We start from the raw sequence: 21,044 nt of genomic DNA on the forward strand, positions 1-21,044 counted from the left end.
TGACATATCCTCCAGATTGTGTGGGGAAGCTATAGCATGCATTTGAAAAAGCCACCCGCCTTCGTTCCCTCTCCCCGTGATATTTTCGAACGCAAAGAAGGACTTTCGAAAAGCTGTGGTCCTGTCTGAAGTGGAAGGGACCCGGGGCACGTTGCACCAAGGCCACCGTCGTCGTGATAATGTTATCCATGGTCATATGCAATGACCATATAGAGGGTAAGAGGACATAGTAGTCTCTGGCTCTCCGCCGCTATCCGCAAAATTATGAGGATGAGGATCCTAAACGACGTGAAGGGCTCCAGCATCACTCTAGATAATGTGCCGTAACTATATTCGCTGGGGGCCAAACAGGTAGTTTGCTGATGAGCTTCAACGCTCAGGATCCCCTGTCGACCCCGTGTCTTCCTCGACAGCGGAGACAGTTTTACCTCATCCAACATCACCGCGACTGGAGCAGGACAAGAAAGAAAAAGGCACAGTTGCGATTAGCAGAGGAAAGATAAGGAAGCACGATAACACCGACGCTAAACCCGACCGGGGAGCTTTGATGAGTCAGACTCACCCCGCCAAAACTCGAATATCAAAGAAAGTCTTCCCCCCGCCAGGGAAATGCAACCTATTCATGCACCTTTTTATATCTTTTTTTGGATAGCTCTTGGTTATGCCAGTCTGCTCTCCGTACTGAGCTTGAGAACCGGTTTGATTGGATAAGCTGATTCTTGAAAGAGCCATGAGCGCGCCTACGGGTACCACCGAGCTGCCCGAACGGCCAAAGGAGGCCAAACCCCCAAAGAAAAAACCAGCGAAGCAGCCGAAAGATAATAGTGCCAAAAATGCTAATAAGGGCCCTAAAAAACAGGCAGGAGGTGCCGCTGGTATAGATGTCACCCAAGACCCCGAATTTATGTTCAAAGTCGGTTTCCTGGCCGATGTGTATCAAGAGAGACCGATTTCAGATAAGATCCCAAAGGTTACCACGCGATTTCCCCCCGAGCCCAACGGGTTTTTACACATTGGCCACAGTAAAGCCATTGCGGTTAATTTCGGCTTCGCTCGATACCACGGTGGCAGCTGCATTCTGCGATTTGACGATACGAATCCCGAGGGCGAAGAGGAAAAGTACTATAAGGCAATTGAAGATATAATACATTGGCTCGGTTTCAAGCCTATCCGTGTTACAGCTGCCAGCGATAATTTCGAGAAGCTCTACCAGCTTGCCGAGGATTTGATCCGCCGTGATGGTGCCTATGTTTGCCATTGCACAAGTGCGTGATTCGAAGACCCCCATCACTGCTAAGTTCATTGAGCTAACACGAGCAAAATAAAAAAAAAAGAGGCCGAGATAAAAGTTCAACGCGGTGAAGGAACTGGCGGCGAACGATTTCCTTGCAGTCATCGATCACGCCCCATTGAAGAATCCTTGACCGAATTCCGAGCTATGAGAGATGGAAAATATAAACCAGGGGAGGCTGCACTTCGGATGAAACAGGATCTAGAAAACCCGAACCCGCAGATGTGGGATTTATTTGCCTGGAGAATCCTCGACCATGAGCACAAGGCTCATTTCCGAACCGGAAGTAACTGGAAGGTCTACCCAACTTATGACTTTGCCCACCCCCTCTGTGACAGTATAGAGGATATTTCACACTCCCTTTGTACCACGGAGTTTGAACTTTCTCGCGAATCATACGAATGGTTATGCGATAAGCTAGACGTCTACAAGCCAATGCAAAGAGAGTACGCGACCTCATCCCCCGGTTTGTAAAGCGTCTCAGTACTAAACTTTTGGCAGGTATGGCCGCTTGAACATAACCGGAACCGTTCTCTCCAAGCGTAAGATTATCGAGCTGGTTAAAAAAGGCTATGTTCGGGATTGGGATGATCCCCGTCTCTATACTCTTATCGCGTTGCGCAGACGCGGATTTCCTCCCGGAGCTATCCTCTCTTTTGTCAATCAGCTAGGCGTAACCAAAGCTAAAATCAACGTTCAAGTCGTCAAGCTTGAACAAACGGTCCGTCAATACCTAGAAACCACTGTTCCACGTTTGATGGTTGTACTCGAGCCGCTCAAGGTTATCATCGATGATCTCCCGGATGATTTTGTTGAAATGGTCGAAGTGCCTTTCTCGAAGGATCCATCTTTCGGGGTAAGAATCGAATATTATCCCTATTTTTCTGGACAGCGAAGGCTCACACATTCCCACTTAGTCCCGTAAGGTACCGTTCACAAAGGTAGTGTATATAGAGAAGTCGGATTTCCGCGAGGTCGATTCCCCCGACTATTTCCGCCTAGCACCTGGTAAGACGGTTGGTCTAATGAAAGCGCCTCATCCCATAACCGCAACTTCTTTTGAGAAAGATCTAGAGACCGGGGAAATTATTTGTGTTCATGCCAAGTATGAGAAACCTGTTGAGGGATTGCCAGTGAAGAAGGCAAAAACGTAAGTTCTTTCTATGGTGGAATAAGATATTTCCATGTTGAATGACAAGCCTTGGTGCTGATTACTATGCAGCTACATTCACTGGGTCGGCGAGTCACCCGCCCACAGCAGTCCTAAACGTGCAGAGGTTCGCGCGTTTAACCAGCTATTCAAGTCGGATGATCCTTCTGCCCACCCAGATGGCTTCCTGGCAGACATCAACCCCGACTCCGAACAAATATTTACGAACTCTTTTATCGAAACTGGATTCGACGAGGTCTGTCGGTCTGCTCCTTGGCCGAAAGAACAGAACAAGGAGAGCGGTGAAGGAGAGGGTGAGACCAAAGCAAAGGAGGACGGGGACGCGAGTATTGTGGAACCGTATAGTATTCGATTCCAAGGCATGCGCATGGGCTACTTCACCGTCGACACAGACTCGAAGCCTGATGCAATTGTGCTAAATCGGATTGTTACATTGAAGGATAGCGCGGGAAAATCTTGAAGCGAAAAGGCTGAGCAACGTCAAATTTCCCTGTACATACACTCCTCCCGGGCTGTAACTGTAGGCCTACGCGTTTAAAAGATTAATAAGCTCACGGGATACTCGGCTCTGCTTGATCCACAAGCTGAGAGAATGTCCTTGTGTCTTAGAAGCTTGCCTCGCATTTCATTGAGCGACTCGTCTAGACTAGTCCTTTATTGCAGAAATACAAAGACGCCATTGCAGCAACGAGAATCACACGATAGGCTACTAGTTGCATCTTCACCGGGTAACGGCTACACAGCCGAAACTGAATGGCTGTGTAGAGGAGACTGCAAGCGCGTATCTCCGAACTGTAGGGTCATTTAATCGCCACTCCGTGCTTCCCGGCCGCTGGCGGAAATCAACCGATGTTGGCTGAGCTGAGCTCATCCTCCAGTGGCAATATAATGATTTGAACCAACAGCCGCATTAGCCTCGAATAAACCACGTAAACGCTCCCGGCTGCCTTGTGAAGGAGCGGGCCGAGTTGACTTCGTGAAGCAAGCAGAGTAAAACCTCTGCGTCTGCTTTGCCGTTTGCCTGCTTCAATCTTGGGACAAGCATCACACCGTCGTCCAGGACAAAATACTTTGCATTCATGAGGACGGACTTGAGCACATGAGTAGCTGTTATTAATCTATGCCCTATCTAGGTTAGGCGGAAGCGAAATGAATCTATCTAAATCAAACTAAGTTACACAAAGAGTCGAATATCAAAAAGTAGACAGCAGGCAAGTATTATTACGAATTGTGGAAAATCTTAAATTTTCCTCGTGGCTTCTTTTTCTCTCTCCTCTTCCTCCTTCTCTTTCAGCCTCCTTGCCTCTTCGCGTGCGATTTGATCCGGCCGTCTAATCGCGATATCCTTTGGTCTATAATCGCTGAAAAACCTCTTCAACCCATTCTCTATCAGCCAGCATCCCGCATAGTCCACAATCATCAACGTTGTCAGCACAGCTTTAAACTCAAAGGTGAATGGCACCAGGCGCAGCTTTTCGTTAAGCTCGGGGATGAATTCGGTAGCACATGAAAACGTGACCAGTGAAGTCAGCGTAAGACCCCAATACATACCACGATTTTCACGGATGGATTCGCGGAAGGGCCTGCCCTGGTAATTTATGGAGAAGGTCGAGATCTGCTGGATGAGCTGAAGTAGATAAACGGCCGAATTAAGAAGAGTAGGTTCGAATTCTTTTTCAAGGTCGATGTTCTCATGGCGCCTGTTTTCAAAGGTATTAGTTAACTTATGGGCATAAACAACAAGCGAGAAACATACGGTTCTATGGAATAGACATATTGAGAAAGATAGATCAGAGTAGCTACGTGAATAGCAAACTGTCCTAAGACAGAGCCGACAATGTAGACGTTGAAGATGTTTGGCTGTGGACGTTCCTTGGAAAGCCCTTCGACCGGCTGTGTGAACGGTTAGAAGACGGTCATATGATCGTTAAAAGTTACGGGCATACCTTTGCTCGAGAGATAGATAAGAAGCAAACGCTCATGAGCATGCCGCTGATCGTGACTTGCCCATCTCCAAACTTGATACCATCAAGATATATGACGCTTAAACTATAAGCGCTGATGAGGCAGTTCAATGCCAAAATTTTGTACATTTGAATTGTCGCGACTAGAGTGCACCGACCCTGGCGAATGATATTTGGAATGGCGATTACATTGGCTAGTTTGCTGGTAAAAGGTGCAGCTACAGATGCATCACCCAACTTGAGTGTCGGTGGCTCATCTTCATCTAATTCTTGCTCCATCATAGTTGAGGTGAGCCTATCTGCAAGTCCAGCGGCAGCAACTTTCGCTTGTTGCTCGCGATGTTGCTGAGGTGTAAGGTTGGCGTTGGCTTGCTGGAGGGCTTGGGCACCTGGGGAGACAATAGTAGGAATTCCATTTGCTTGTTGCAGAGCAGCAACGGCGGCTGGACCTTTCTTTTCGGCTTCACGAAGCATAGCTTTCTCGTAATTTGGGTTGTTAGGTCCTGGTGGGTAGAGATGAGCAATGTGCAGAGGCACTGGAGGCGTCGGTTGATTAAATCTTTGCATAAGAGAAACCTGCTTCTCATAGATTTCCTTCATTTTAGTCATTCTGAAATGCTCAGCAATCCTACTGAGATCCTCAGGTGTCCCGTTTAGGAGCGCAATACCGACATGGGCCTGCTTTAGGGCGCCGACATCGTTGGTACCATCGCCGCACATCAACGTTGTGTAGCCAGCATCCTTCATGCCTAGAAGAATATCTTCCTTTTGCTTCGGTGATACCCGTGCATACACCCAAGTATGGCGAAGAAGGTCACGAAGACCCTTCTGGCCACGGAACTTTTCCAAAGCGTACCCTGTCACACAGAGGTCTTTTGTCTGGAGGATTGTCTCATCTAACGGCTTTGTAGGATCGACATCAACACAAAACTTATCGTCGATGCTGCGCCATACAAGCCTTGTTTTTGAAGTGTCGTGCTCTGGGGCGTCGAGAATAAGCGTATCCCGATCCACGATTTCTACTTGTCTCGCGACATGAACTGCGGTCAAGGGATTGTCACCAGTGATCATAACCACTCTATGGCTGCTTTCGTTGAGCATTTGCAAAGCCTTGACAGCGTCTTCCTTCAAAGGGCATTGAAGAACTAGGAAACCCGCAAAATGTAAATTGGCTTCAACATCTTCACGTTTTAAATTGTTGATTCGCCCGGGGCTCAACTCTGCCTCGGAATTCAGGTACTTGTAGCCTAACGCAAGGACTCTAGCTCCATTGCGGGTAAAGTACTTAAATGTCTCCTCGTAGTAGGGAGGGACGGAGACGAGCATAGTGCTGATTGTTTCGGGGGCACCCTTCACTCCGACGAAGGTACCTTTGACTCTCTTCGCCGATTGTCTATCTGTGCTAGTGACGGTCGCCACCGCGCTCTGCCGTTTCAAAGCAGACGAGAACTGGAATCGCCGCTTAATCTGGACAGACTCTAGCACTCGCCCTCCAACTCTGGCAGGAGCTCCTGGTTTGCTAGTCAACACATCATGTTGGCCAAGTTTCCACCCCAGTGAGGTGAGTGTCGCTTTTTCCATTGGGTCACCAACGATTTCTCCTTCATCCAACTTAACAAGTGCGTGGGCAGTAGCAAGTACAAGGGTAGTCTCGTCATTCACATCTTCGACTTTTGTAACTTGAGTATGTGCTCCATCTGGTGACACAGCTGCACCCTTTCGTCCCAAAGTCAGACCCGCGATACCTTCCACCAGGAGGTCTTCTCCAGTCAAAGTTCCAGTTTTGTCGAAACAAGCGATGTCAACACGCCCAGCGTATGGAATTCTGAACGGCTCGGTGCAAAAAATGGCGTATTTGCTGAGCGCGGCGAGACTAGTGTTGACGGCCAAACTTAACTCCATTGGTAGTTCTGGCGGCACGACGCTTGTGACAATTAAGATGCAGTCTAGCAGCAACTTCGATCTCTTTCGATCCTTAGAAACACCTTCTTGCCAGACATACCAGGATGCTGCGATGGCGAACATTAACAAAAACAGGATAAACAGCAGTGCTTCCACGTTGTTGGCAGATACCGGCTCTGTCGAGTATATCATAGTGCGAACCAAACTCCCCTGGCTGGTCTCGAACCCGGTCTTGATTACAACACCGAGGGCTCCATTATCGGGAGGAGGCGGGGCGTTGAATCGGACGTTGGCACTCTCATCTGAGGTAGAGCTGGGTTGACTAATTTGCAGGACCTTTGTACCTCCGTAGAGGAACGAGTTCTTGTCAAGTCCGTTAGGGTCAATGCTTTCATCACCTGGACGTAACTGGATAGAGTCTTTCAGCAAAGGGGTACTCTCTCCTGAGAGCATAGCCTCATTGACGATCGCGCTGCCGCCAATCATGAGAATATCACATGCAACACCACTGTCTTCCTTCGTGCGATTCACAGAGAGTAAATCACCGGGGAGCAATTTATCACTGCTGATCTCAACCCAACGATTTTCTCTGTAGACCCAGACATCGTATGGTTTGATACTCATGCTTCGGAATTCATTCAGGGTCCTTTGACGTTGCCACACAACCGTACTCTCAAATGCGACGAGCATAAATAGTGTGAACAGCGAATAATACCAATATTCATCCAAGAGCCACAACCCAACGCAGAAGACCTGGAAAACGAAAAACGGGGCAACGGCGTGCTCCTTGAATAGCTCGACAAAGGTCGGTACCGGGATATCGAATGTATTATCGCCATAATGGTTCTGGATGTGTTCGATTTGAGCGGGGGATGTTAACCCGCGGCTTTCCTGAAACTCTCTTAAAAGTGGCTTCGGTTCGACATCGAGAGCATATGAAAGAGGGGCAAAGGACTTTTTCTCGGGATAGTACAAGAAACGACGTTTCTGGAAAATGAACGAAAGATGGTTCCTTCCGCCAGTGTACTCTGTAATCAACGGACAGATCTCCGCCGATCCAGCGTTAGCCACGGGAAGGACCTTGATGAGCTGGGCATCGTCGACAGATTTTGCAGCGGTGGTAGTGAAGAGGGCATCGATATTGACGTTCCATTTGGTCATCAACCATAGCAAAGCTTGAAGCGTAATTATCGAGCCAGCCCAGACGAAGGTCCACTCGGAGGCCTGAATGTATTTGTCGTATCGTTCGGGGGAGAGATAGAAGGCAAGGAACGCCGGCCATATGATGAGGAAGGGCCAGACATAGGTGTGCAGTTGGACTGGGAGAGGTTTTCTAAGGGCCGCAGATCGTATCTGGGCGTTGTCTATAAGTCGAGTCCTTGATCGGGGTGTCAGCACGTTGTGAAGATTCACTCGAGTGCACAGGGAGAGCTCACGTACATGTTGGAGAAGCTAACCAGCGAAAATCATGGAAACGGCCATGCAGAACAAAACAACCTGGAACTACTGTAAGGGGTAGGAATGCAGGCTCTGAGTCTATAAAAAATACAGGAACTGCAGAGTCGTTGGGACTGCGGATTGCAACCTGGTCGGATCGATCGCTTTACCAGCAGCTCCCTCACAAAGGCATTGTCTGCACAAAAAGATCTCGGTGTCTTCATAGGGCTTATGTAAGAAGCTAGCTCAGGTTAGGTTAAGGTTGCGGAATAATGATGACCCTGTAGCCTATTTGGCGCTTAGCCAATAACAACTCATGAATTTGCCCCACCCTTCATCGCTGTTTTGTGTTGTGGGATGTTAATGTATGCTTGGCTCAGATGGAAGGTCTATTTGGCACTGGAAGCTGGACAATAGGCGTTGGCACATCCGATTATTATACGGAGTACTCCGTACTCCGTACGTCAACAACTGCGGGTTGACATCTGTGTGGTTCTTTCTAGAAGACCCAGGAGCAAGGTTCGGTGTTTCCAAGGAACTGTGCCCATTCCTATGTTTGGATGCGGAACGCCATGAAGAGCATTATGGTAGTCTTGACAAAAATTATACTTACAGCTTGAATCCTCCATTGATAATGTCGTTGAACTCATAGTTTCCCCCATATTGTTAAAAAAGAACCTTCCCGAAAATATTACAAGGACTACTTCAAAGGATCAAGGGGCAGTCACTTGAGAGTGAATGTTTCACTGAACTATTTTTGACATCAGAGTTATTCGAAATGAGACTCTCCAGACACCCCTGGCATACTTTGTACATTTTGTATTCATTGTCTGCTGATGATTTTTCTTCAATCGCGGAGTGCGGGTTCGAACAAGCCGTGATACAAAGCTCAAACCTTGGCTGGAATTAGGTTCAGTATCACGCACGGGCGCTTTTCCCCTTTGGGACTTGGCCCGTTGGCCGTAGTACTAGGTGACGCAGCGCTATGAAGACGCTCCGGTTGTTCTTTCAATAAACATGCATTTAACAGGGGGCGTGAAGTGTATGAGTTGATTCATTGATGAATTCAAGAATGGGCATAGTTATCATGTTGGATCACTAGTTGGTTGGCCAATCACCGACGCTGTCTTCGCCCCCTGGCTGGTGGCGGCTCGTTATATCCCCATCCGCCGACTCCGCTCACTGTGCCTCGCCGTTTCGAACGAGCACGTCGACACCGGATCGAATTCTCGCAATTTATCAACATGTCAAGGAGAACTCTCGGGGGAGGAAGAATTCTCGGTAGCGGAAGATCATTAAATCCCACACTCCCGTCCACATCCGTAAACCAACCCTCGAAGCTGCATTCCCCGTCAACGAGTAGCGTTTCCCTAAACTCGCAAGCATCAGCTTCACAACTCTCATCGGATACACAGGACCTGGTATCAAGGATATCATTAGAAAATGGAGACTCATCCATTTCGAGGACTGCGGCCGCAGCCGCTAACACCTATCTCGCCTGCCCTATTTGCAACGAGGAAATGGTGAGCCTAACTTCTGGGGGTGCGGCGGAGATGCATTTACTGATGAATTACCTATGTAGGTCACTTTATTGCAGCTGAATAGGTAGATCTCCAACCCCCCAAAAAATACCGCTCCTAAAATATTGATCCCACCTCTCATAGACATCTCGATGATGCTCACCGGAATCTCGAGGACGAACAACAAGTCGAAGTGAAAGACTGGTTTCAGATCCAAGTTGAGAAAGCGAAACGATTCCAACCGTTAGCTGTGCTAAACCAAAAGCTAAAGGGCTTGGATGTCTTCGAGTCAAACAATAATCCACAGTTTGCTCCCTCCGTTCCGACTCGATCCTCTACAAACGGGCTTGTTGAGCCACCCAGGCTACTAGACCCAGATGAACTTGTGACTAGGGCACATTGGCAACGGCGTAGTCTGTACGATGTGTGCCTGGAGCCTATGTGTGAAAAACAACTCACTATGACAACTGGTTGCGTGAATTGTCGAAAATGCGGACGGTTGTTTTGCGAGGAACACACAATGTACCAGATGAAGTTATCTCGATCTGCTCAACATGATCCCGTCCGTGGCTTATGGTGTCGGGTATGTGAGACATGCTACAAGTCGAGAGCGGGCTACAACGATAAAATTGGTATTCCATTTCCTTCCAGCACCCTGGGGAATCAAACTGACATCAAACGCAGGGGCGGAACGCGATCATACCGCAGCTTTCAAATCCATAAGGAAGCCAGTGGTAGACAGAGCGTTTTTGGAAGTGTCGCGGTTAGAGAAAAGGCTCAGTCGGCTGACACAGCTTCTCGCCGAGCTTCCTTCCGAACAGGTACAATCGGGTACTAACAAGAAATGGTCATTTTCCTGGCAGGGAGATCAGAGGAAAAAGATTGAACAATCTGTTGTGAGCTGGGAAGACGATGCTAGCGTTCCAAGGTGCCCGTTTTGTCAGCAAGAGTTTACCACATATACGTTCCGAAGACACCATTGTCGGACATGTGGCCGTGTAGTTTGTGGTGATCCAGACACGGAATGCTCTTCTGAGGTTGGGTTAGATGTAGCAACAAGTAAGTCTAAAGTCCCTCCATTATGTTCAATTTCTAATTGCCATAGGTATACCCCGTGTATCAGAGAAGCCGGCCAACGCAGGAAAACTTAGTATAGATATTCGGCTCTGCAGGGAGTGCAAGTCTACGCTATTTGATAAACGGGATTTCGCGCTAGATCTAGCTAAAGAGCCTCCTGATGCTCGGGCATACAAAAATCTTGTTCAATTCGAAAGGGGAATCCGACTTTTGTTACCTCGGTTTCAGAAACTTTTGAGCGCCCTACAGTTGGTACACCCAGACAGCATCACATTAAGAGGTGCTAACGATTTCTACACAGAGATCCCGAAGACCCCCCTTCTCCGGCTCAGTTAGCAGAAGCTTCTAAAGTACGCAAGCGTCTTATGGATTCGTTCGCTCAATATGATGTTGCAGCCCGCCGCATCCGTGATCTTCCTACCGACTCCCCGACACAATCCAAGCTCCAAAAGTCCATATATCACCAAGCCACGAATTTTCTTCATCTTCACATGCTTCCACTGAAAACGCTTCCGAAAATCCTTAAACATGCAACACCTCATGGTCGCCATTCTGATTCTACATCATCCAATGGATCAACGCCCCGTGCACTTGCAGCAATCAATTCCCATAAACATGCGAACAGCCGCGTGAGCCTGACCAGTGATAACAGCACCGCCTTATCCGCTCTTGAAACAGAGGAAAGGTCACTGCGAGAACGATTGATAGTACTCGAGGAGCAGAAATTTTTCGTATCAGAGATGATTGCGGATGCTAATCGTAGAAGGAAGTTTGACGAAGCCGCCAGCCTTACAATGAATGCAGAGGAGTTGGGTAAAGAAATCGACAAGATTAATGGGATGTTGGAGCAGTTGGATTTTGCCGGGATTTACCTGCCTGCTAATGGTGATCAGGCTACGGAAACCCAGGCTTGAAGCCTATAGCTGACTCGTATATACTAATGATAACGACGACTTGATTTGTCCATACAGATATGCTTAGCGTTTTCATAGCTCTTCTTTGTTGATACTCATGACAATTATCCAGGATGATTACCAGCGTATTATGAAGAAGGAATGAATTGTTGATTTTCTTTGGCATTATGAAGAGCTCCACATTTGATTCTGATACAAGCTTCCCTTTCCTTGGTATATACTTCCGGATTGATGCAAAGATATAGCCAGTAGCCGTTTAGAGTACCGTTAGTCAATATATTACCGCCCCAGGAGGTTAAGAGGTTTACATTATTATCGAAGGAAATATGGATTAATACAGATCTCATATATACATACTGAGTACAACTACATGCAGATACTGCCGAAATTTTTAGCTTCAGGCTCCCCATCCATTATTCATTCGAATTTCAATAGCCCGAAACTAGTAACCTACATTGGGAAGCACAAAACCACCTTAAATAACCAAAAAGACAAGGAAACCCAGCTCCTGTGCGAAAAATGCAAGGTCCTACACTGACTGTTCAGATCAACTGTTCTGCGCCAGAATCATCGTCCGCTCCGTTCACTTGTGCATTTTCACCCTGGTCTTCTCCAGAGGCTGTCCTTCTGTCCCTCTGCTCTACCAATGTTTTAACCAGGGTTCTCAACTCTGCAAGCTCTTGCTTCAAGGCCCTGACTTCTATAACGCATAGGTCAACCTCCACGTTCGGCTTTATCTCTTGCACTTTCTGGTCCCAGTCCATCGTAACGGAAGTTGCACCGACCAACGCAGCAGCTTCTTCCCACTCCTCTACTTGATCATCTTCTTCTTCACCAAGGCGCCTGTTGACCTGGATGCGACGGGCATGGCAGGTTTCGATGAAGGCGGTAATGAAGAGGAGTGGGGAGTAAATGACTCCCATGACGTAGTGATTCAATCGCTCATAGCGAGCGCTGGGGAGCCACCATTCAAATGGAAGGATGAGGAAGAAGATTTCAACGAGGTTGAAAGCTAAGACGATTAGTATCGCCGCAGATACGTGGAAGGGGACACTTGAACTACTTACGCACGATGAAAACATTTTCGTCTGGTGCGCGGACAAATTGAAGCGTTCGATACGCGAAAAGAGCTAAATATTCGTTTGTTGCATTTCCGGTGATATCTTCATAGGCACTATTATACAAGGCGATAAGGATGTTCAACAACACTATCGAAGCAGTTAGACGCTGTCCTTTGTCTTATCATCCGAGATCCGAAGTGATCACTTACCAACCATGACGACAAACGTAAAAAGATAATATAAAATAATGCCAAAAGGAGAGGCAAAGTTTTTAAAGGAGTCGAACTCAGGATTTTGCATTACAGTGTTCGCCATTCCTTGAAGGATCATCGACGGCGTCATAAGATTCTCGGGGTCTGCCTGATCCATTCCAGCAAATCCCTGGAGGAAGCCAATGATAACCACGCCCAAGAGCGCAAAAAATATTAAGCTTTCCTTCATCATAACCTTCAGAACAACGAGCATGGCGCCGAAGAAACGGAACGTGTCCAGGTACAAAAGCAGGCGACCCCAGAAAAGGGGCGCAGAGAAAGCCAGGAAGTTATAACTCAGCTGGTTCAGCCGCAGCCTTTCAAGATTGTGTGAATCTGGAGAGCGAGTAAGAGCTACAAGCCGGATTATGAACGAGGCGGCCAGAAGGAGATAGAGAGTGGAATTGAAAGCGTTCCAGAATCCGAAATAATTGCGACCGACTTTCCAGAACTTAGAAACTTCGTCACAGATAAAGGCAAAAGTCATCAAGTAGAGGATGCCTTCAACTACATCAAGGTCACCAGTAGAGTTGATTGTATTTATAACGACGGTATAGAGCACCAGGTACAATAGAGAGAAGAATATCTGTACCGCATTTTGATAAATAGGTACTCGCATTCTGTCCGGGTTGAAGTGAGCCCAATAAGACGTATTGGTTCGTTCATTGTATTCGACAAAATTCGAGGCATCTCTCTCGTCCTGGCAGACCCAGCCATGCCAAAGGTACTTGATGCATTTCTGATACCCTGACGAGCCTATAATTTCTAACGCGTGCAAGTCAACGGCACGTTCGATAACATTAGCCGGAGGAGTTATTTCATTGCCACTAGTGACAATCGAGTATCGCTTCAAGAGAACCGCTTGCATTAGGAAATAGTGGTCTTCGTCGCTTTCGAGTCTGCACGTGGAATGGATTCCGTTAAGAAACCAGGCTTTCAGGAGACGGTAGAGTGGGTAACATACATGCGCTTCGCAAGAACCTCGCATGCCACTGCCCTAAGACTATAAAGCTCTGTGTCCCACAACTCTTTGACGGCCTGTATTCTGAACCATCGTACACAGGCTAGGAGGCCGAAGACCACGCAAGCTCTATACTCGTCCCCTCCAACGTGTCTTGCCGTTTCAATTACAGCTTTGGTAATAACTGTACTATTCGGCTTGGTTATAGAAGATTCTTCAAGCTCGCAGGGAACAATTTGTTCGATTAGGTGCTTCAGTTGAAGAGCTACCTTGGTGACTTCTTTAGCTGGAAGGGAAGGCGGAGGACCATCGGCCTCCGTGTTTGGGAGCACTATGAAGTGTTTATCAGCAAGATTTCATCCAAAGGGCCATTCCATGTGCCAATTGACTCACTCCTATCATGCTCGTTGACATCGACTAGTGCTTCCTGCTCGGTCGAGCCACTGAACAACCCCGACATGGTTGAACGTCGTAGATCTTGCGTAAGGTGAAGAGGCCAAAACAATACGGACTAATACAGCAATTGAGTAAAAATCGGTCACTCCAACACTAAAAACAAACTCTTCGATATTCCCAATTGGTGATCGTTGACCATCGACTCGTCCCGGACGAGAGAGGTTGCTTGTTCCTGGTACGCACTGGGGCGAAGAAGCCCCCCAAACCCGCGTCTTGGAGTTGCGGGGAAGGTATCAGCTATCGGTCACTACGGAGCACAAAAAGTATAAATCGCCACTTCAGACAGCCACCAGCAACGCCGCTCTTAACGCTGATCAGGGGGGGATGCTTGGAGTACACTGGACTCTGCAAATGGCACTAACTTGGGTCGCCACGTAAGTACTTGTACAGTCAGCTTGTTGAGCGCTGCAACTGGAGGACTGCAGCATATGCAAAGAGCGACAAAGGCGAGATTCCCATGTTTTCCATTTTTTGTCTAGCGCTATTTTCATACCAGTGCCGACCCTTCAGATATCCCTCAAGATCACATTTAGAAGACTGGGCGAGCGATAATCTTTAAAATTCATTCCAAATCATAAAGCAAATGCACTTCAAATTCACTCGACCATCGCATCGTCACTCTCGCTGACACTCTCATCACCGCTGACCTCCTGGTTTTCACGCTCTTTCTTTTCCATGAGTGCCTGGAGATCGGCCTCATCTTCTTCGGTGACGGCCTTGGGAGCCATTTGCACAACACAGGATCCACCAGACGCCCGAATTTTCTCAGTGATACCCTTGATTGCATCTTCCAGCGTCTTGATACCGAGATTCTTGTCCAAGCAGTGACTGGTTAAAACATATAGCGGTGGAGAGACCAATTTCACCTTGACTTGGTTGTCTGTGGTGTTGTTGGCCTCTGCAGTTCGCAAAGCTTCCTTGACGGCGTCGATTCCTTCGTAGCTGAAGCATGTAACTTCGATATCTGCGCGAACCTTGGTCGGCTGTGGTGTGAGTCGTTTGCTGATGTGCAACAACAATTCGTCCTTGACAGCTTGGCTAGGGAAGGTAACGTCGTCCCAAATGCTAGGATTTCTGCGGAACAAGTCAGCATCCGCTTCCATAGCCAAGGTGATGGCATCGCCTCACGTGATCGAGAGCTTGAAAGCATCGTTGGCGTGCCCGTATTTTTTATTCAATGGCCATCCAATTTGTTGGTATAATGTCTCGATCGGAGTCCTTGTCTTCTCGGCAACATGTCGCATAATCGAGTGAACAGACTTGCTCTTGTTGTACCGCTCCTCACACTTGACCACATCTTCGGCAGATACTCGACGTTTCGACAAATCGATATATCCTGTTTGCAGGCGCATTCCCGTTAGCACATTTGAGAGTGGATGACTGAGCCAAGGTTTTCAGCGCACCCTTTTCCTTGTCTACACGAAGAACAACGACGACCTCGTTCCTCCCGACGCGAATGAGTTTCTGTATACTTCTAATACGACGTCTGGATAGTTCGGATAGCAGAATCATCCCATCGATGTTGTCGTATTCAAGCAGGTTCACGTAAGCTCCCATCTCCGCAATCTAGGAAGTAGACATGTCAGGTTAGAGCTATCATGCATGATCGCAGCCTGCAACCAACCTGCTTCACGTTCACCATCACGAAGCTATCAATCTCCGGGTACTTCTCCTCATAAAACCGACAATTCGTTAACGACATGATGGCGGGGCTGGTCACCTCTCTGGGAGGCGAAGGATCCTATCAAACAAAAAGAAAAAAGGTTTGCAGGCTCAGATAAGTAGAAAACTGCAATCACTACGGATGGCGTAAGGATGAAAGCGTGTTTTGGAAATAGCAAGCGCCTTGTAAGGATTCGACAACGCTGCAACTCGACTCGTCGAGCTCTTCCAAGTCGGACTGTGGCAGACTTCTCTCCCTCCGTGCTCATCGCCCAGTCTGCATTTTTGTGTAAAAGGGTTAGCGGGGAGCCGGGTTAAATCACGTGATAGATGCCATAAGCAATGATGTAATCACGATTCTGGCCAGTGAATTTGACGACAAAGAAGCAGGACGCCGCCTGCAATGTTGCGTCTGGCTGGTTCGCGATGGGCAGACACCCGGCAATGCAGTCTTATCCCCAAGGCCCGAATCGAGGCGTCAAAAAGGGGCCCTAACGCCATGTGTGTAGCTCACCGAACGACTAACTATTTAATTAACTTAAGTCTGTGACTGTTCTCCTGTGCACCTCCAAACCAAGGCTTGCCCCTCGAAACACCCATGAGCGCCAGCCAACTCTTCCCAGAACTATCTGAACTTGTGCCTCTCAGCGCAACAGTTCCTGCAACCTTCTACTCCGTACTCATAGGTAAAGCCCAGGAATCACATCTCACATAGCTCCTCCTAAGCAAACGAAGGGAGTGACCTTCCTAGGAGCATCGCCCACCTATTCGACGGCTCTCCGTATCCAACAGGCTCTCTCATTTATTTACTACCATGTCACGCGCACCAGGGCATTCAGACGCCAATAGTGGCAATGTGGAGGACGAAACCTCTCGTCTGTTAGAACTCGAACGCAATGATATAGCCGCAGGCGGCTCAAGGCATGGAACATTTTCTCCTGACACTCACCAATACCCTAATCGCGGCACAAGCGCCAGTCCCAGCCTACGACATGGGTGTACGTTGCCTGGGAGCTCAAGTCAAAGTATAAGAGGAGATGGAATTTCCTCGGCTCCTTTCTACGTTGCGACGGGTAAATCGGCGACGAGGCAACTCGCCGATGCGCATGGCGTGAAGAACAGGCGGATTATGTAGGTCATCCGTAGCTTCCCCTGTGAATTCAGGTAGCTAATGGGAACTGTGACGATAGGTATTTAGCATACTATGTGCCATTTTTCAACTGGATATCGCAATACCAATGGAGATATCTTCGTGGAGACTTTATCTCCGCCGTAACCGTCGCGTCGGTCTACATTCCCTTAGGGTTGTCACTGGCGTCTAACGTTGCCCACATCCCTGCACTTAATGGACTCTATTCCTTCGTCTTCCACCCGCTTATGTACGCCCTCCTCGGAAGCAGCCCACAAGTCATAGTCGGCCCAGAAGCTCCTGGTTCTTTGCTGGTTGCGACCGTCGTTCGCAACGCGGTGGATGATGGGAAATCCATTGACGACGATCTCCTCGCAAACGCTCAGATCGCCGGAATCGTTACTGGGATGGCCGGAGCGATGATTCTGATCGCAGGCCTTACCAGGTTGGGCTTTTTGGATAATATCCTCAGCCGACCATTTTTGCGGGGGTTCATCAGTGCAATTGGTTTTGTCATCTTCGTTGACCAACTCGTTCCAGAGATGGGCCTGAGTGATCGAGCCAAGCATGATGGCCTGGTTACCCATGGGAGCAGCTGGGATAAGTTGGTATTCTTATTTCTAAACGTTCGATATAGCCATGCTTTGACCTGCGCTGTCTCCTTCGGCAGCTTCGCCATTATTATGATGTTTCGGTAAGTAGCATTCATCCAAAAGACTACGATCAATACTGAAGAAAACTTGAAGCACGCTCAAGAAATTTTTGGAGCCACGATTTCCAAGCGTTGTCTTCTTTCCTGATCAGCTTCTCGTCGTAATTTTCTCCGCGATATTTACCTGGAAATTCGGCTGGGCTGAGCAAGGATTGCATATTTTGGGCGACATTAAGGGAGCAGGAAATCAGACGTTTGGATTCCGTTGGCCATTCCAATGGAGTCAATTGGATCATATACGGACCGCCATGAGTACTTCGTTCATTATCTCGTTGCTTGGCTTCTTCGAGTCTTCGATTGCTGCCAAGGGCCTTCGCAGCACAGTTCAAGACGGAATAGAGGGTATGACTTACAGTCCTAATCGAGAGCTCGTTGCTCTTGGGACTGCTAATATCCTTGGCGGGTGCTTCATGGCACTGCCCTCGTTTGGCGGTTACGGAAGGAGCAAACTTAGCGCTGCAACCGGTGGGAAAACGCCCATGAGCAGCATTTTTTTATGCCTAATTACGGTGATATGCATCGTATACTTATTGCCCTACTTTTACTACCTTCCGGTAAGTTAATACCCAATAAGAAAAGCATGTCCATTTGAACGCTTTGTTAACAGCTGGAAGATGGGTGTCCTGTCCGCTGTAATATCTGTTGTCTCATGGTCCCTCATTGAAGAATGCCCCGATGACATCCGATTCTTCATCCGCATTCGCGGCTGGTCAGAACTGATCCTTATGCTTCTTATTTTTGTTTCTACCGTCTTCTACTCCCTCTACCTTGGCATAGCCCTGGGGATGGGTCTATCCATTTTGCAAGTTATTCGACACGCAACAAAGCCCCGCATCCAAATCCTGGGCAAGGTTTCTGGGACCGACAACCGATTTGAAAATGCAGAGCTCCATCCGGAGAGGGTCGAATTCATCGAAGGCTGTCTGATTGTGAAGATTCCAGAACCACTTACATTTGCAAACACAGGTGATTTGAAGAACCGCCTCCGGCGGCTCGAGTTTTATGGCACCAATGCTGCTCACCCAGCTCTTCCCCGGCTTAGGTCCCCAGAGCATAATCGGAATATGATATTTGATATCCACGGTGTTACGAGCATTGATGGTTCGGGTGTCCAGGTGCTCTCTGAGATTGTGCAGGAATATATCGATCAAGACGTTAGGGTGTTCTTCTGTCGAATTCCTCGACCGGAAAGCGAGGTCTTTCGATTAATGGTGAAGAGTGGTATCGTGGATATCTGTGGAGGAATGACGCATTTTGTGGAGAGTGTCGATGAGGCTCTTAAGCTCACGGAGACACCACATATTCATATGGAGTAGTTTGGATCGACCGTTTTGGATGTTTAGGGGCGAGTGAGATTTTTCGGGGTACAATATTACGCTGGCAGACGTTTTGAAGTTTATGATGCGCCTTTCATGAAGTCATGATTCAATCTTCTATTAACATGGATTTCTTAAGCGGAGATTGCTTTTTCCTTTCTTTTTGGGCGAAAAATTTTAGCGTGCGTAGCACTTGCATTTGGTTATGTATGAGCCACTTTAGTTGAAGCAAGATAAATGTCTTCCTGAACACCTTATCCTAAATATGTACGTATAAGTAATTGTTTGAAAATACAGCTAGTCAATGAACACGGCGCGTGAGATTTCGCACCTTTAACTCACAAAAGTGATCACTATCATGCTGTTTATTACACAATCAGTTTTGCATAGTTCACGACAGTAAAATTTGTCAGATCAAGTTACTTAGAATCCTGACTGTTCGACACACTCGTAGAGCTCCATAGCTCTGAAAATAAGGTCCATCGTCTTGCATCAGTCTTGACGCGGTTGTAGATAAAGGCGCACCGACTTTGCTAGAGGAAGCTGATGCAGAGCTCTGAACTGCCCATAACGCTCAAATCGACGCAGGATATGCGACTTTGTATATCCTCGAGCATTTATTGACCAGTGGTCATGATATCCATGTTCTCGGTGCCAACAAACTCCCAAAAGATCATTAACCCGGCGTTTGGTGAGATAGTCGTTGGAAATGGGCTTCGCACCGCCCGGACGGGGAAGTTGGTAGACTACGGAGCATAGATATAAGGGAAGGCACCTAGAATGTAACAAATAGGTTTTTTTTTCCCACGGTCGTTTCGGCTCAAGTTATAATGTCGTTCGTCATACTCGCTCTCTCGGCTTGACTCTGACTTCCAGCTGCCCTGGCAACCAATGCCCGTAACAGCTCCTCATTGGCTTTCCAGATAAATCTCTTCTCTCTTTCCTCAGCATCCTCCGGGAGGTCTTCGGCATCAGGCTCGTCAATATGTGAGTCGTCAAGAAGAATTGTCCGACCGGGATTCGCAAGAAGTTTTATTCGCCCTTCGAAGCCAATCACAAAAGCGCCAGACGCAATTTTCGTTAGTCGGATGTGATGCTTTTCTGGTGTGCGAATGGTAGTTGTGGTAATAGAGGTGTTGATATCAATATTCATGGCGAGATGGGTCCTGAAGTAGTCTGATAACGCCGATATGAATGGAGTCGGTGATTCAGTGCCTGAAATGCCTGATGTGTTCGAGCCTAATTTGCGTTTTTGGCCGCGGGACGCTGGTGTACGCAAGGCCTCTGACTTATCCAGACCACGAGTGTACAATTCACTCAGCGACTGACGGGGCAAAGACACCTCTACGCTCTTCAAAGCGGGCGCAACAGGCGCATTAAAAGATAGTGTTAGTTGGACCTCCTTCATTACCCGTTCAATAACTTCCCGGTCATCATGGCGTCCCCGGACACTCTGGTGTAACGTCGCCAAATACGTTTCCAAGCATGAGCATAAAAACCCCGATGGAAGCCTGAGGACGGAGCATCGTGCATCAAAATTGATTCCAAGGAAGGCAAGGAACGCCTGGCGAAGCGCAGTTGGCATACGCGTTACCAAGAGCGGGAGATGGGTGGCATCATCATCACGGGGCGTGTGATATCCATCGGGGTCACAGAGCAGAGCAGCCTTATACTTGATGGTTTCATACTCTAGAGTCACGAGAATACCGGCGGACTGCTCCGCAGTGATGGTGAGAGTCTCCTGATCCGGATCCTCGAGCAAGGAACGCTCCTCGTTCCAGTAGTGCCAGGTGGGTAGAGTTTCCCACCTGCAAGATTTCAAGGAGCCAGCTTTTGCAAGGGCTTCATCTAGCAAAGAATTGTTGTCGAGAGAGAGTCGGATTCCGTGAAGGGTATCGCCTGTAAGCATGTCACGGAGGCGATTCGCGTACATGGACAATGCCTGTGCATCTTCGAGAAGGGTGCGTTTGGACTCTGCTGTATGATATAATGGGGAGAGGCGGTGAAGAGTCCAAGATGTGGCGAAGAGCTCCGAAGGAGACTGTGCCATTAGCAGAGTGTAATGGACGGACTTAACTGGACTAAATATGTGTGCACCACAGAAGGGCAGAGGTGAGTAGCAAGGTATTTCGCTCGTTGCGCGTTGAGCAAACAAACACGGCAAACCTTCGATTCCGAATTTCGCCATTTTAACTAGTTAACTAAGCTGGCTATCACGTG

General features: G+C 48.0%; 7 protein-coding genes across 7 annotated transcripts; 3 read left to right on the top strand and 4 right to left on the bottom strand.

The window, feature by feature from the left end:
• Positions 1-730: 730 nt before the first annotated feature.
• Positions 731-2,922, top strand: CIMG_00113 (glutaminyl-tRNA synthetase; the record flags this gene model as incomplete). Its single annotated transcript, XM_001246341.1, has 5 exons — positions 731-1,265; positions 1,335-1,737; positions 1,793-2,147; positions 2,209-2,441; positions 2,514-2,922. The coding sequence occupies 5 exons, from the start codon at positions 731-733 to the stop codon at positions 2,920-2,922; spliced, it is 1,935 nt and encodes a 644-aa protein (XP_001246342.1).
• A 630-nt stretch (positions 2,923-3,552) lies between these two features.
• Positions 3,553-7,939, bottom strand: CIMG_00112 (P-type ATPase). Its single transcript, XM_001246340.2, has 4 exons — positions 7,769-7,939; positions 4,409-7,706; positions 4,219-4,355; positions 3,553-4,162 (listed from the first exon to the last, which is right to left on the bottom strand). Coding segments are annotated over exons 1-4 (3,897 nt in total). The 5' UTR covers positions 7,771-7,939; the 3' UTR covers positions 3,553-3,702.
• Positions 7,940-9,009: 1,070 nt separating this feature from the next.
• Positions 9,010-11,543, top strand: CIMG_00111 (vacuolar segregation protein; the record flags this gene model as incomplete). Its single annotated transcript, XM_001246339.2, has 6 exons — positions 9,010-9,288; positions 9,348-9,370; positions 9,430-9,917; positions 9,970-10,344; positions 10,391-10,610; positions 10,664-11,543. The coding sequence occupies 6 exons, from the start codon at positions 9,010-9,012 to the stop codon at positions 11,274-11,276; spliced, it is 1,998 nt and encodes a 665-aa protein (XP_001246340.2). The 3' UTR covers positions 11,277-11,543.
• Positions 11,544-11,818: 275 nt separating this feature from the next.
• Positions 11,819-14,262, bottom strand: CIMG_00110 (potassium ion channel Yvc1; the record flags this gene model as incomplete). Its single annotated transcript, XM_001246338.2, has 5 exons — positions 13,943-14,262; positions 13,553-13,880; positions 12,547-13,487; positions 12,344-12,484; positions 11,819-12,288 (listed from the first exon to the last, which is right to left on the bottom strand). The coding sequence occupies exons 1-5, from the start codon at positions 14,007-14,009 to the stop codon at positions 11,819-11,821; spliced, it is 1,947 nt and encodes a 648-aa protein (XP_001246339.1). The 5' UTR covers positions 14,010-14,262.
• A 95-nt stretch (positions 14,263-14,357) lies between these two features.
• On the bottom strand, positions 14,358-15,922 carry CIMG_00109 (eukaryotic translation initiation factor 2 alpha subunit). Its single transcript, XM_001246337.2, has 4 exons — positions 15,630-15,922; positions 15,409-15,571; positions 15,134-15,341; positions 14,358-15,079 (listed from the first exon to the last, which is right to left on the bottom strand). The coding sequence occupies exons 1-4, from the start codon at positions 15,705-15,707 to the stop codon at positions 14,602-14,604; spliced, it is 927 nt and encodes a 308-aa protein (XP_001246338.1). The 5' UTR covers positions 15,708-15,922; the 3' UTR covers positions 14,358-14,601.
• A 559-nt stretch (positions 15,923-16,481) lies between these two features.
• CIMG_00108 (sulfate permease) lies at positions 16,482-20,253 on the top strand (the record flags this gene model as incomplete). Its single annotated transcript, XM_001246336.2, has 4 exons — positions 16,482-16,798; positions 16,858-17,490; positions 17,543-18,062; positions 18,123-20,253. 4 exons carry the CDS (start codon positions 16,482-16,484, stop codon positions 18,822-18,824), a joined length of 2,172 nt encoding a protein of 723 aa, XP_001246337.1. The 3' UTR covers positions 18,825-20,253.
• CIMG_00107 (uncharacterized protein) lies at positions 19,336-21,012 on the bottom strand (the record flags this gene model as incomplete). The annotated part of the gene is made up of 1 exon (XM_001246335.2): positions 19,336-21,012. The coding sequence occupies one exon, from the start codon at positions 21,010-21,012 to the stop codon at positions 19,645-19,647; it is 1,368 nt and encodes a 455-aa protein (XP_001246336.2). The 3' UTR covers positions 19,336-19,644.
• Positions 21,013-21,044: the final 32 nt, after the last annotated feature.

This window comes from Coccidioides immitis (genome assembly GCF_000149335.2).
Source record: "Coccidioides immitis RS genomic scaffold supercont3.1, whole genome shotgun sequence".
Lineage (NCBI taxonomy): Eukaryota > Fungi > Ascomycota > Eurotiomycetes > Onygenales > Onygenaceae > Coccidioides > Coccidioides immitis.